Here is a 15,982-nt window from a genome sequence, read left to right on the forward strand (position 1 = left end):
AAAAAAAAAAAAAAAAAAAAAAGACGCAGTCACCAAGTGCCTTGTGTTTCATTGCCCTGATCTGCATTTTTAGATTATCTATAGTAGCTGCTATATTCTTTTCAGAGTCAGTAAATAGGTTTGTTTTGTTTACGAGACAAAGTCTCGCCATGTAACCCCAAAGGGGCTAGTTCTCTCTATATAGACTAGGGTGGCCTTAAACTCATAGAGCTCTACCTGCCTCTGCATCCTGAGTGTTCAGATTAAGAGCATGCAGGACCATGGCTAAAACACAGATTTTTCATTTTAATAAAAAGATTAAGCCCACAAGTTACAAGCCCAAACTACTAGGACAATGGAATTTATTCTAGTATTCAAAGTAAAAGAAATTTATACTTTAGAAAAAAGTAAAGGTAAATTCGAATTTGAACATTAGAAATAAACTTTATACTCTGAAAAGAACCCTGAAATGTGGCCTTTTCAAGATTAAAATACATGAACATACAGAGGTAGGTGAATCTCTGTAAATTTGAGGCCAGCCTGGTCTTCAGAGCAAGTTCCAAGCCAGCCAAGGATACACAGAGAAACCTTGTCTCAAAAAACCAACCAAACAAACAAAAAACAATCATGTATAACCCAATCTAAGACTGAAACTTAAAACACAGCAAATTAATATAAGTTCAAATTCATATGGTATATTTCCTTAGTATTTCACTGGTATATTTTATAAGCACAGAAATAAGAGCTCATATTGACTCTGCACACACACATGACAATACCAAATACATCAGAACCGCTCTCACCTGCATCACTGGGAGAGTCACCTAGAAGAGAAGAGCGTCAGAAAATTAGCCTTCGTGTACGGGAAGCACAGCACAGTGAATCACTGAGCAATCAGAGACAATACACCTCCAATAACTGGGAACCTGCTAGAGACAGGGTCCTCTGGGTGCTTCTCTAGCATTTTTTCATCACCAGTCTGCTGTGGTCAGAAGAACCACAACACTGCACATTAAACAAGACTGTGGCTGGTGCACGCCTTTACTCTCACCACTCAGGAGGCAGAGGCAGAGGCAGGCGGATCTCTGAGTTCAATGCCAGCCTGGTCTACAGGATGAGTTCCAGGATAGCCACGGCTACACAGAGAAACCCTGTCTTAATAAATTTTTTTTTAAAGATTTATTTATTTATTATGTATACAACATTCCTTCCATGTATGCTTGCATGCCAGAAGAGGGCGCCAGATCTCATTATAGATGACTGTGAGCCACCATGTGGTTGCTGGAAATTGAACTCAGGACCTCTGGAAGAGCAGTCGGTGCTCTTAACCTCTGAGCCATCTCTCCAGCTCCGAAACCCTGTCTTAAAAAACCAGATGGGGGCCGGGAGGTGCACGCCTTTAATCCCAGCACTTGGGAGGCAGAGGCAGGCGGATCTCTGTGAGTTCAAGACCAGCCTGGTCTACAAGAGCTAGTTCCAGGACAGGCTCCAAAACCACAGAGAAACCCTGTCTCGAAAAATCAAAAAAACAAAAAAACAAAAACAAAAAACAACAACAACAAAAAAAACCAGATGGGAAAGAAGGAATGGGACTGTGAAGAAACTGTGCCACAGAACTAAGTGACACAAATCCTGAAGTCACAAAGCCATGAGAAACAAGCTGCTGTGACAGCTCGGGGCCAGCAGGACCAGCAGCCCAGCCCTCCCTAATGAACTAACTGGACCAGCTTCCTGCAGCCTAGACTACACCTTCACCAAGGGTCCTTTCTCTTCAAGTGTTGCGCTCTGGGCACAAACACGGCTCATTAAGTCTAAGGCCCCCACGGGGTTAACTCAAACCAAAGCTGTGGGCTGGAGATGCGGAGGGTGGCAGAGCTTGTCAAACAACTATGCATCCCTGGGTTCCAATCCCAGCACCACCAGACAACAGAACTGAAGGCACATAATCCTTGGGTCACACCCAGGAACACCTTTACACAAGGTCCACACGGTGAGGGCTGGGGCACCTTGGCTGGGGAAAGCAATACACATTCACATGTGCCCTTCTCCACAAGAGCAGTCCTGTCCTCACAGGCACAAGGTGAGGACCCACGTGTGGGCACGGGGTGATGGCCCCTGAAATCTGACCTGAACATGAGCGCTACAACAGAGTTCCTGGACAAAGTAATTTTAGGGAGACAAGAGGTCTTGGGGTCACAAAAAGGGGAGATGACCTAGGATCTTTTTTCTCTGTGGCCCCAGGAGACCCCAGTGTCACAGCACAGCGTGAGAAGTGGTCAGAGATTAGACAGTAGGGACTCCAGACAGAAGGACAGTAAGAAACAGCAGTGGGGACCCAGAACAAGCGACAGGCATGCGGGACTCCCAGAAGCAGGCACTTGGACCCTCAGGTCCTCAGATGCCCACAGACCCAGCGCCTCCTGCAGGCTGCGCTGTGCTCTGCTCACTTCTGCCCCTCTCTCCAAGCCTAAATCAACACAGGGCCTTTGAAATCACCAAAAATATCACTGTCGCCCACCACTCCACACCAAAGCCTAACCTTCCTAACAAGGCCACCTGAAGTCGGGAAGAACCTGGCTGCACCCTCTCCTTCCCAGGCCTACATCTTGCTTTGCATACTTCTACTACACCAGGCCAGCCAACTCAGCACTTCCTGTCAGGAAGGCTGGTAGGGTCTCCTGTTTCCCAGGTCACCTCAGGCTCTCCCCTCCCTCTCCTTCCATCACCTCCTGTGCAGTTGTTTCCCCCCATGTTCACAGCCTCACCTCAGTTTCTGTACCAATGCCAGGACAGGTGGCCCCTGTGGCCCTACTCTCTCTCCCATGCATTTCCTGCCTTGGTCCTGATATATATTTGCTCTCAGACAAATATTCTGCATTTAACCTAGCTGACAACCATTGTCCCCACCATGGCAGCCCCAGCACAAGCCCAGCCTGCTGGAGGCCCCCAGGCTTCAGGAATAAACCGAGGGCTATTCCCCTGCAGTCCCCCAAAGGTGCACCTGGAGACTGCAGGAACCACAGAAGAGGACCAGGCAGCAGCCACAGTTTGGGTCTAAAGTCCTCTGAACAGGAGTGGCCTGCAGAGGTCTGACCAGTGGCCCTGGAACCTGTTTTAGAGATCATTCATGACACCATCGGTGTCACAAATGCCACCACTCCACACTAGGCCCATGACAGTCCTGCTTGTGCTACTAAGCAATGACCTTGTTTTATGGGGAAGACAGGCGCGCCTCCCTTGCCACATGAGGGTATACTCAGCCCGGGCCGTCTCCTGAGAGGACACCAGTGCCGGGCAGCTGGCTTCCTCTATGCCATTTAGTTTCCTCCCACCAAGAGCTGTGAAGGGGTCGTTCTTACCTTTCTGCTTTACTGCTGGCTCTGGCTCAGCGCTCTCCCGCCACAGACTAGCTGAGTTATCATCTGAAATACTAGTTCAGTTAGTATTGGCTTCTGAGATCCTGACACAAAGAGTTCAAAGCTGCAGGGCTAGAGACTAACGGCCTGCCCAGCACTTGCACATCTGTTTTCACACCTGCCACATGCCAAGGATGACAAGGGTGGCTTCTGAGAACATGCAGCTCTGGGATGTGAGCATGGCCTGGACCTCAGGTCAGCTGGGATCAGGGAACGCCCCACCCAAGCAAACTGGCCCTACCTCCCCACCCTAGAACCACTTATACCGGCTCCCACCAGCCAGGCCTGAGAGCCAAGCTTCGCACAGCCAGCACATCAAGAAAGAAAGACCAAATGTGTTGTGGTACACATCCCTCAAAACACTAAAGAGTCCCAAATACTGTCAGTTGATCACTAATGTTCAAGTCTTAAAAATGGGAAAAGTTCATAGTGTGAAGTAAATACTTCCCAAATTAAAAACAAAAGGGTGAGAGAGGGGCTCAGAGAGCAGACAGCATGGCAGCGGGCGCAACTCTGAAACTGACCCATCAAGGGCCCCTGAAAACAGTCTGCTTCCTAAAACACAACTGTGTAACTTCTTAAAACCATTCAATCTGGCCAGTCTGGTCTACATGAGCTATAGGCTCCAAAGCTATAGAAAAACCCTGTCTTGAAAAACAAAAACAAAACAAACAAACAAAAAATACTACCCTAATAGTCTGAATGAAGTGACCAAGAACTAACTACACACATTTCATAGAGCACAGCCAAAGAGTGAACATGAAATTCTAAGACCTAAGAGCAAGCAAGCTCTGCGGCTACGGACTGCCAACTGCACCAGCCCCACTCAGGCCAAGCTGCCTCACTGCCCTGGTAAGTGAACCAGCATTTCTGGTCTACCAAACCCAGCATCTCAGTGAAAAGTGCAAATACACCGCTGTCTGTCTGTCTATGGGAAGCCCACAGTGCCGGGGCTCTGTTCTGTCTGTCTGCCTGCCTTTATTAGTTTATTGATTTTGGGGGTGGTGGTGGGATCCAGGCCTGGCCTCGCCTGGTATGTTCTAGGCCAGCATCCTACCTCTCAGCTCAGACACTTTAGAATCTTACCCTTCTCAAGCTCCACTGGTTTTGTTTTGCTGGGTTTTGTTTGCTTGCTTTTACTGTTTTTTGGAGTGAGGTTATTTTGCTTTGTTTTTAAGATACAAGTTTGCTTGATGTAGCCCACATTGCCCCTGAACTCAACATGCAGCCAAGGTTGCTTTGAACTCCAGATCCTCCTGCCTCCTCCACCAAGTGATGGGATTACAAGCAGTCACCATTATGCTCAGCTTCCACTGGCCCTCTTTAAATTTTTAAATTGTATTTATCATTTGGGTGAGAGATAGAGATGTAACCCATGGGTGTGGGCAAGCATGTGGCAGTCAGAGACCTTCTGGAGTCAGTTCTCTCCACTGGTCCTGCAGACTCAGCTCCAGTCAGGCTTCAGCCACACTCTCCTGGTGTTCTTAACAGTCTTTACTACTCCAATGCTGTATTAGTGGTTCTGCACAGGTGTTAGCTAGCATGCTGGGTTGCTGTTAAATCTGATTGCATAACCACATTTTCAAACAGTGGAAAATAATTTTTAAAAAATTAGAACACAGCTTGGATTTTAAATGATAATCAGAAAATAAATCTGTCCAAAGTTGTTATGTCAGAGAATGTCTATTTTGTCGTGCTGGATTTGGGAGCTGCATCCTGAAGTGTTTACAGAAAATTATCACGATGTTTTTATTGTACATTGTAACCGTTCCTAAAATCCACAGCTAAGGTAAAGCAAGCATAAAGGGTTTAAACTTCACTAGGCACTGGGTGAGCTGTACTGCTGTACTTTGCTGTATTTTTGATAATAGCAATGAAACAAAATGAGTGAGGTAAAGTGAGCAAAATAAACGATGGCTTAATGAGCCAGAAAAAAACAGAAAATGTGCAACTAGAGAGACCAGCACATATGGTGCAAGCTCGCACTACAGCAAGCACGCTGGAAGCAGGTACTCATGGGTAGACTCCTGGTGAGCTCAACATACCTGAAGAAGTGAAATGGGAACAAAACCCATCCACTCCCTTCTGGCATGCCACAGCAGAACTGTCATGTGCATGAACCGGCCAGCCAGCAGCTGGCGGCTTTCTTTGAAAACACAGGCAAGCATGTTGGCACACCTGCCATTCCAGCTCCTGCAGGCAGAAGCATAAGGATCTTGAGTCCCCAGCCAGCCTGGACTAAGTTCCTCTATGAAGAACTAGGAATAAAAGTCTGTCACAGGGAAAGGACAGCTGACATTGGGACATTGGATCTGGAAATCATATCCATGCAAGGCACTGGAGAATCCACAGCTGCTGGTAAATTCTCAATTCCAAAACAACTGTGCTGGAAGACAACGCTAGTGACCGTGATGGCAACCAGGCAGGTGGCACAGAGCTAGTTCCTGGCTTGTGTAGCAGCAGGACTCAATGGCAGACAGGTTGGGGAAGAGATGCCTGGGGCACCTCCACACCAGGGCTCTGCTGCTGACCACTGCTATCTAAATCCACAGTATCAACCCTACCACACACGGGCAGCATAGGAGCCGCACCCTGACCACCCCACTAAGGGGCAGTATGGGAGTAACATGCCACCCTAGCAGGGGGCATCAGGATTCACTCTGAGCTACTGAACTCTCAACTGCACAGTTTGCACTTCTTAAGGACAGAACTTATGATTTCACACCTGTAGATAAAGATTCATAAACTGTTCAATATAAGCCTAAGAATGGCTTCTATTTATTTTAAATCAACAGTCCCGCTGAGCTGTCAGTCTTAAATAGATTACATCTCACTCTGAGAGCAGCTGTCTCCAGACCCAAAGCAATGAGGAACACCAAGGCTCAAGATCATGGCTCAGGGAACCACCTGACAGCTTGCTCCAAGCCAGGGGGGTAAGCAGAAGAGGTGGGGGTCATCCACTGGTCTTGGGTAAGGAGTCACAGCTCAACAGGCAAAGACGCCCTCCCGGCTCTCACATTCGCATCGACAGATGGGAAAAGCTCTTTACAAAATAAACATTATTACAAGATGGGGTTACAGTGCCAGTAAGAACACTGACTGCCCCAGTTTAGAGTCTTGCATCTGACCAACCAAGACTGGCAGCCTGGGGAAGCCACAGATGACCTTCCCATTGCATCTTCTCACCAATAAGGGAACAGAATGGTCCAAACATCCCTCTTAAAGATGTGAGTTCCAAGAGGTCCCCATGCACAGATAAGCCAGCCATCTATATTTTTAGAATTGTACTGTTTGCTGCACACTATGCAAGCCTGAGCCTGGATACCTACAACCTACATAAAAAGCCACGGAGGGTAGCACATTCCCATAATCCCAGCACCAGGGATGTGGAGACAGGCCAATACCAGGAGCCTCCTGGCCAACCAGTCTGAAAGAAATGAAGACCCTGTTTCAAAAACAAGGAATAAAGGGGCTGGAGAGCTGGCTCAACAGTTAAGAGCACTGGCTGCTCTCCCAGAGGACCTGGGTTCAATTCCCAGCTCCCACATGGCAGCTCACAACTGTCTGTGACTCCAGTTAAAGGGGATCCGACACCCTCAAAGACATACGTGCAGGCAAAACACCAATACACACAAAAATAAAAATAAGTCAAAAAAGAGGGAAAAGGCAGCAGGAGATACTCAAATGTGGACCTCTGCCCTCCACAAGCACACATGTGCACATATACAGACAATACACACAAAAGAAAAACAAACTGTACAAAATCTGGTAGGTATGAGGCAGGTTAAACCCAGAAAAATGTTATCTTCTCCTAAAATCAAAATTGGTGTTGAGTGCAATTCAAGGATTCTGTGTCTAAAGATTCTAGTTCTAAACAATGTGCTTTAGAGCTACAGGAAACTAGAGTGCCTGGCAGTGAGTGTGACCTTGAACACTCTGTTCCTCTCCAGCTTTAACTGTAATGACTGTCACAATGCCTGCAGACATGCTCTTTAAGGCCTCAAAAAATTTACACATTTAGAGTGTGGTGTGTGCACATGTGTACGTGTGGGGGCCACAGCACACATGTGGAGGTCAAAGGATGACCTGTGGGGGCCAGTTCTCTCCTTCTACCATATGGGTTTCAGGGACCAAACTCGGGTTGTCAGGAATGGCGGAAGGCATCTTTACCTGCAGAGCAAGCTCACTGACCCACCTGTTAAAGCCTTAATGGTAGAGAATTGTGAATGAAACAAAGTAGAGCCGGTGGGATATAAACTATAACTCTACGGAGCCATCACATTATCTCACTGAACTTCAGCACCAAGATGGACAAGGGAAGGGTGGTGGTGGCACTCAGGAGGTAGAGGCAGGTGGATCTCTGAGTCTGAGGCCAGCCTGGTCTATAAGAGGGAATTCCAGGAACGCCAGGGCTACATAAAGAAACCCTGTCTTAAAAAACAAAACAAAACAAAAAGATGAGCAAAATGTCTTGACTTACACCTTACATGTTATGCACATACATCATGCCTGTCAAATATGTGTATTAGCATGTGCATGTAATATACAGAAAGGCATGTAGCTACGTGTGACACACATCCGTAATCCCAGCATCTAAGATAGGAAAATCACTATGAGTTTGAGACCATCCTGGGCTATAGAATGAGATGCTGTCTCAAAAGAACGTAAATATTGGCGGGGGGAGGCCTTAAAGATTTACTTCATGCCTGCTTAAGAAAATGATCATGTAACTTAGCAAACTAAATCAAACAGGAAGGTAAGTCATATCTGATCCTCAGTACACAGGAGGAACCTATGGTGAGAATTAAAGTGCTCAGAATAAAAATAATCCATGGCTACACTGACACGTAAATATTTTGTATCAAAATCATAAAGAATTTAGACTGAAGTACGGTCTCTCTTAACAGCGCTACCGACGTGGAACTGTTTGTATCGAAACCAGAGGAGTCAAACTGAAGGGTGCATTTCTCTTACCTATTTCTGAAGCTGTCGCTTTCTGATCTGGTTCGTCATTTAGTCCCGACACTATGGAGTCTAAAATCTTAGCTGAAATATTATCCTCTTTCCTTCCTGACATAAAACAGTTAACAGCAGATTAAAATGCTGAGAGACGTTTGTATTTGGGCTGCTTTAGCTGGGGTTTACAGGGCCTACTACCAAGGTCACCGATAGACTGTCCTGTCCAGTGTTCAACTCTCAGCTGGCCCAGGCACCCCTTAGGAGACTAAAGTCCCCTCCAATGTCCTTCCTTTGGCACTCAGGATACCCTCTCCAACCTTTCCTCTGCTCCTCCATGCGTCTGGGCTCAGGACTATCTAAAGCTGCACTGTGGCCAGCACTGCAGACTAAGAGCACTCATCTGTGGTCTCCACGCTCTAACTGACTCACAGTCTGTGCACGCACACATGCGCACCTCCGCTTGCTTCAGACATCGCAAACTTGATTGCTGCCATCTAACCCACCAACCAGCACCTGTGCCCCAAGTCTCCCAGGTGGGTCTTCCCTTTGAGTCCTTTCTTCTCTAACTAGTGGCATCCAATCCATCATCTGTACAGCCAAATCCCTGACTCCTACCTGCTCCCAGCATGGCTCTGGGGCTGTGCCGCCATTATTTTATCACGCACCACCATCTCTCAATGCTACAAACTCTAATGTTTTCTGGCCTCCACTCCCACCCTCCAGAGCCAAATCTCATTCTTACCCTGTATAAAGTCCACCCAGGCCTATTGTACACACCTGCAGCCCATACAGTCAAAAGGACAGTTTCTCAGGGTCCTGCCAGCTGACCACTGCCCCTCTCTCCACTCTAGTCTACTGCTGGGCTTCTGCCACGTGGGCACGCAAGCCTGCAGCAGTTCAATCTCTCCTGGGGCCTGCTACAAGGCCTATTTCTCCCCAGGCAGCTTTGAGCTGATGCCCTGGCTCCCTGAGGCTCTTCCTGCCTGGGTCCCTCATTCCTGCTTCTCTTCCTTCCCTTACACAGGTTTGCATTCCAGCAGGCTCTTTATACTTTAGATTCTGCACAGGAGAGAAAGGAAGGTTCAGATGGGCAACGTCAGTCCATGGCTGACATAAAGCTGGATGTGGCAGCTTACTGTGGCAGCCTGGCAGAGCCCACAGTCCTTCCCCATCTACTGTAACCCGGGAAACACTCTGGAGATGAGGCCTGATATCATACAGGAGCAGGCGCTGGGTGGCCACCCTCTGTGGTCAGAAATCACTCAGAACAAAGGACCAGACACTGACTATTCCACACACAGACACGCCCTCCCAGCTTCACTACTGCTTGAGTGATCTTACCAAGCTGCTTCATGCTATGGTCCTTCTTAGCTTTATGGTAGGAAGCGTTATGTTCTTTTTCAGGGGAAAGGCTATGTTCACTGGCTCTAGAGGCCCTTCTTCCTGACATGAAATTGCACAATAGAAATAAGTGTTAAACTTACAAATGCTGCAGTTACCAAGCAAAGGAACTAAGATGAATTCAGTAAGTTCTGAATATACAGATATATGAATATATGCAGATATATGTATGTATATATACACACACATATATATTTTGAACTGTTTCGGAATAAGTAAAAGTGTCACATTCTCCTAAGTCTCTTAAGTGCTACATGATTCCAGAAGAGCCTAGGAGTCTATGCATTCCTGAATCCTTTGTTCTTTGTAGTACATGCAAAGCTCACCCTGTGACCCAAACACCCAAGCCCTGTGTCCTGGGCACCTTTGAGTCAGGACATTTGCTCAAATGATGACCCACTCAAGAAAGACAGAATGTCTGGTGTGGTGCCAACCTTGCTGAGGGAAGGGCCTCTGTTGAGTCAGTGCCTGGCCAGTGAGGCTGGGCAGCTAAAAATCAACCAAGCTGCTGCCGGCTCAGTGAAGCTCACAGTCAGAATTCTTGCAAGTCCCTGATGGCAAATTCTCTTGAGGATCACAGAAGAGAGGAGACACAGAGTAGGGTGAGGAAAAGGAAAAGAGAGACCGTGTCACTAAGCACTGACAAAGGAACAGGTATTGGAAGAGAGAGTGTGGAATGCACCCTGTATGCTCGCTCTCAGGAGGCTGAGGCAGCCTGCTGGGCTACAAAGTGTGTTTGAGACTGGATACCTTGTAAGACCCTGTCTCAAACAAAACCACCAAGAAAAAGCAGGATGAGGAAGAAAACAGGGCTCCCAAAAATAAAATTAAAACAATACAAGGTTTCACCAATTGCCTCAAGTGAAAGACTCTCCAGCACACCACACACACAGCCAGGACTTCCCAAACTATGAAAACACAGCTAACACAAGTCATGATGAGTTAGTCTACCTACTTCCTGGCCACAGGGTAAGCATAAGTGATAGAGTGATTTAAATTCATTTATCTGGAAGAAATTTAACTGAAGAAAAAAACAAAATAAAACACCCCAGGCATGGTGGTACACACCTTTAATCCCAGCAGTAAGGAGGCAAAGGTAGAGGAATCTCTGAGTTCAAGACCAGCCAGAGCTATACTGTGAGACTTCATCTCAAAACAATTTTTTTTAATTTATAAAGATAAACAAATCAAAACAGTACAATTTAAGTAAAACTTCTTTTAAAATAGCAACAGCAGAAGGCAGGTAGTAAGAGAAGACACGTGTCCCAGAGACCAGGGAAGGGCAGTTCATCAGGATGCCATCCTAACAACCCAGAGCGTCAGCCACACCGTCAGTTACAATGAGGAATTTACTTAAAAGACTAAATAGTAAAAATGTCTATAAAATCAATCTTCATGTCTCAAACCTCTAGACACATTCCAAGAACTTCAAGTAGCTAAAATATTAAGTGCTTAGAAAGTCAGAAACCAAACCAAGGGGAAAAGAACTAAGAAACCAGAAGAGAACATTTAAACACTGCAGTCATCCTAACAAGGAGTGAGTGCCAACAACCACCAGCACTGCACTCCGGAGGAGTCAGGCCACTGACGGAGGTGTGCCAGAGCCACCAAAAAGTTACCACCATGGGAAAATGCAGTCTCACTAGGAATTACGTCCCCACATTTACCTGGAACATCTGGAAAGCTCTGAAGCACTGGGAAGGGATGAAGGAAGTGTCTGTCCATGGAGCCCTGTGGCTAAGGCCTAACATCACCCTTGCCCTTATACCAGCAACTGCCCCTGTGGGCTTCTGCCACAGACGGCACACATAGGAAAAGGCTTTTAGCATAAAATGTCACCACAACATGACAACTAGGTGAGGCGTCACTGCTGAGTGAAAACCCCAACCACCATACTCCTGCTACTTATGACGTCACAGGCTAGAAAGAAGGTAATTCTTCCAAAAGTACTATTGCTCAGCCAAAGCCACTTCGTACTACAGTGGAGTTCGTAAGCCTCCAACACTAGCGGCTGTCCCAGGATCCCCAAGCTCTCCTGTCCTGTCTGCTAAGCAAATCCCAGTCCAGGCCTGTGAGGCCATTTCTCAACAAGAGTCCTTCTTTAAATGCAACAGCATCTGCCTGGGGGCTCCATGTGTCTGATCCGCAACAGGGTTAAACTCTTTCTACCGGAGCAGAAGAGCCAATGAGACCAAGATGGCTGACAAGTAATTCTGAAAGGAAGTTCAACATACCCATCAGAGTTCAATAGGTTCTCCTGCCCTGGGCAGCACGAGCTTGCATGTATATATATACACACACCCCTCTGTGGATATGTGCAGAAGCCACAATCTCCAGTTTCAGCATCTACAACTCCCCCCCCCCCCCGTGTGGCAGTGCTGTGCTCCCCAAGGCTCCCTTCTACTACCCCCTGGCCAAACACAAAGGCCGGCCTCCATCCCAGCTACGTGCACAGGCAGCTTTGCAGTACCTTCCAGTGAATTTTTGGATCGCCGTTTTGATGCTTTTGATGGCAAGGACCTGGATGCTCCTGCAGAAACCTCAGCCTTAAAGAAGAGAAGGAAAGGAATTACTTGGCACGTTGCACATCGATTCTATCAGAACTTACTTTTCACGCTCTGCTGGAAGAGTGTAACGGGACACATCTTTGGCCTGAGGGACCACACCAGCCCATGTGACTATAGCCTCGAACCTGAAGTGAGAAGTAGAGATAAACCTCCTCGCCCTGCATGTAGATCCGTCTGCACCACTGACTGGGAAACACTGTGAGATGTGCCTATGGGGAGTCTACCTCTGCTGCTACACAGTCCCAAGTATCTTGCTGAAGGACAAGATACTTGTCCACTGTGCTGCGCAGCAGGTGATTTCCTCAGAGGCTCAACACCTCAGGGGGTAGCATCTGCACAGGCTAAGATGTCATAGGGTTAGTCAGCAATATAGCTTTGCAGGGCCCCCTTCTTAGATGCAGCCCATTACTGGCCAAGATGTCACACACGGTACATGACCGCACTCAATTACGGTAATGGATTTGTACAGAACTCTGTAAGTAAAACCTTCTCGCATGGTTTAAAAACAAAAACAACAATCAGATTAAAAGGGGGGGGGTGTCAGAGAGAACACAGTACAGCCCTCTTCCTCAGTTCCTCCCTCCCTCCTCCTCTCAAACCTTCACCCCTCCTCCTTCTTCATTCTCTCTACCTTCTCCTCCCCCAACCTCCCCACCCCTGCCTTGCCTGGCACAGTCTGCCACTCTCATCCCCAAATAGCCCCATGGCCTCCCCAGCCCTGCTACAGTTTCCTGCATCTCCTGGTTCTCAATACTTCAAGATGAATTATGGAAGTTGGTTTCAACTCTTCAATGGTTCCTCAATACCTATGATGAAGCTGGGTGATGGTGGCGCACACCTTTAATCCCAGCACTCAGAAGGCAGAGGCAAGCGGATCTCTGTGAGTTCGAGGCCAGCCTGGTCTACAAGAGCTAGTTCCAGGACAGGTACCAAAGCTACAGAGAAACCCTGTCTCAAACAAACAAACAAACAAACAAACAAACCCTATGATGAATCCAGCCTCCCCAAGCAGACCGAGATGGCCTACAAAGGGATGACACCATGATTATGGATCAGCTACAGAAGAAACATTGTAGGGTCTGAAATTCACCAGGCAAAGCTTTGATGGATTCCTCTACCTGGCTGTCTCTAGAAGCCACCTCCACCATCTCCCCAAATGAACTACACATACTAGCCTTCTCATGCAAAGATGTGCATAAACCTCGAAGGGCCCACAGAATGCCATTCCACCTGCCCAGCATGTGATAAGCCAGGCACACCGCAGGTGGCACAACAGGTATTAAACACACCCTCTCCACCCAAGCCCAGCAGACCAGAGGACAGAGCACTCCACAGCTTCGATGCAAGTCTAAACCGACATCTCTTAAAACTGTTCCTCGGGGGCTAGGAAGATGACTCAGTGGGTCAGAGTGCTGGCTGCCAATGACCCTTCAGCTCAGTTTGCCAACCTGATAGATCCGCAATCACCTGGGAATTGGGCTTCTGGGCATGTCTGTGGGGCCACCTTGGGTAGATTAATGAGATGGAAAGACACCCCCACCTCACTGTTGGTGGGACCAGTCACTGGCTGAAAACTGATCAGATCCCTAAACTCCTGTGGTTATGTCTTCCTTGCTATGACAGACTGTGAGTTAAATTAAACCCTTTCTCCCTGAAGTTGCTTTTGTCAGGGGATTTTCATCGCAGCATCAGAAAAGTAACTAAAACATCACGCAAGCAGAAAGGCCTGAGTTTGGAACTTCAGAATCCACACAAAAGGTGGATGCATGGCACATGTGTCTATAATCCATCTGTTCTTACAGAGAGATGAAAGGTGAAGACAGGAGAACCCCAGGAAACATGGCCCAGTTAGCCTGGGGCATAAACCAGAAAAACAACAAAGATCCTGTCTCAAAAGAGGTGGAAGAGAGGACTGACACCGAGAGTGCCCTCCAGTCTCCACACACATCATGGCAGACAAATGGCTACACTCACACACACACACACGCATGCACACGCATGCACACACACACCGTACACATTTTGCATACATGTATACATACACATGCATGCATGCATGCACGCATACACATGCTTCACACACATACACACACACAATATTGGCTTTTATTGTCAACTTTCCACATACTAGAGAAACTAGAAAAAAGGAAGCCTCAGTTTAAGAATCACTTCCATCTGAGTGAGGTAACCCAGTCACAGAAAGACAATTATCATATGTACTCACTCATAGGTGGTTTTTAGACATAAAGCAAAGAAAACCAGCCTACAAACCACAATCCCAGAGAACTTAGACAACAATGAGGACACTAAGAGAGACATACATAGATCTAATCTACATGGGAAATAGAAAAAGACAAGATCTGAGTAAACTGGGAGCATGGGGACCTTGGGGGAGGGCTGGAGCGGGGAGGAGGAAGGGGAGAGGTACAGAGGGGAGCAGAGAAAAATGTAGAGCTCAATAAATAAATAAATAAATAAAAATAATTGCTTCCATCAAGAGCCAGGTGTTAACGGTGTAAATCTCTACTCCCAGCACTCAGGAAGCAAAGACAGGCTGCTCTCTGTTTTTGAGGTCAGCTAAGTCTACAGAACAAGTTCCAGGACAGCCAGCACTACACAGAGAAACCCTGTCTCAAAAAAGCAAAGAAAGAAAGAAGTACCATGAGGTCTGGGAGCGTGTCTGTGGGGTACCTTCTGGACTGCTGACTGACAGGTGCAGTGCCATCCCCAGTAGGTGGGCCCAGACTATAGAGAAGCCGACTGAGTCTGGAAGCAAGGCAATGTGCGGCGTTCCTTTGCTCTCTGCTGCAGTCCTGCCTCCAGGCTTCCTCTGATGATAGGCTTGATGTGGAAGTATACACCACACGAACCTTTACCTCCCCCGGGTAGGTTTGGGTCAGTGTTTTAGCGTGGCAACAGAAAAGCAAACATGAACAGACAGAAAGTCCGGTTTGTAAACGTTACCTCCATCTCTGCTTTGGCATCTTTGAAGGATCCATCCGACTTTTTAGGCATCTCCCCTGAGCTTGCTGACTATAAAAAGAAGAACTGTTAAAATCTGTAATATTAACAATGAAAAGCAAAGTGCCAAAATACAGCACATGGCACGGAGGAACACACAAGACATAGGAGCACATTGCCGCTCCAGGTCTGAGAACCATGTTATTCTACCGAGAAGTTCCAGAGTCTTCCAAGAAAACTGCGGAGATCTAGAGACACTCTCAGGTAGGTAGGGCCTCTCAGGAAATCACACAGGACACCCGGGATCCAGAAGTGAGGGGTGGCGTGACTGTAAACCCACTCCTGTCTTCTGGGTGTCTCCTGATAATGGAGTAGCTACAGAATGGAAGGACTCCTCACAGCTATAGTGAAAATGCTGTCGGGAACCAAGTGAGTACTGTAAATTCCATCTTGCTCCTTAAACTAGCTCTCTGAGAACAGAATCATTAGTAATTGCTGAATTCAGGTCAGCCTCAACCTTCACAGGAATAGCTTATAGCCTCAGAGAGGCAAAGATGGTGGCCAGGCCCCAGCAAAGACTGAGCCAGCAATTAGGCTCTAATGCCACCCTGAAGCCCCGCTGACTGCACCCACCCTGGAGCCCCGCTGACTGCACCCACCCTGGAGCCCCGCTGACTGCACCCACCCTGGAGCCCCGCT

The 15,982-nt window shown here is 47.4% G+C and overlaps 1 protein-coding gene across 2 annotated transcripts in view; it reads right to left on the minus strand.

The window, feature by feature from the left end:
* Window positions 1–15,982, minus strand: part of Traf3ip1 (TRAF3 interacting protein 1) — a 51,070-nt gene that overhangs the window by 23,930 nt on the left and 11,158 nt on the right. Inside the window, exons 6-9 of one of the 2 annotated variants that reach the window (XM_013351749.2) lie at window positions 15,287–15,355; window positions 12,226–12,301; window positions 3,339–3,401; window positions 783–803 (exon numbers count right to left, since the gene is read on the minus strand). In XM_013351749.2, coding sequence (XP_013207203.1) covers window positions 783–803; window positions 3,339–3,401; window positions 12,226–12,301; window positions 15,287–15,355 — 229 coding nt within the window. The remainder of the gene's footprint in view (window positions 1–782; window positions 804–3,338; window positions 3,402–12,225; window positions 12,302–15,286; window positions 15,356–15,982) is intronic. The other variant, XM_005361682.2, reaches the window with a different exon arrangement.

This window comes from Microtus ochrogaster, linkage group LG4, assembly GCF_000317375.1.
Source record: "Microtus ochrogaster isolate Prairie Vole_2 linkage group LG4, MicOch1.0, whole genome shotgun sequence".
Taxonomy (NCBI): Eukaryota; Metazoa; Chordata; class Mammalia; order Rodentia; family Cricetidae; genus Microtus; species Microtus ochrogaster.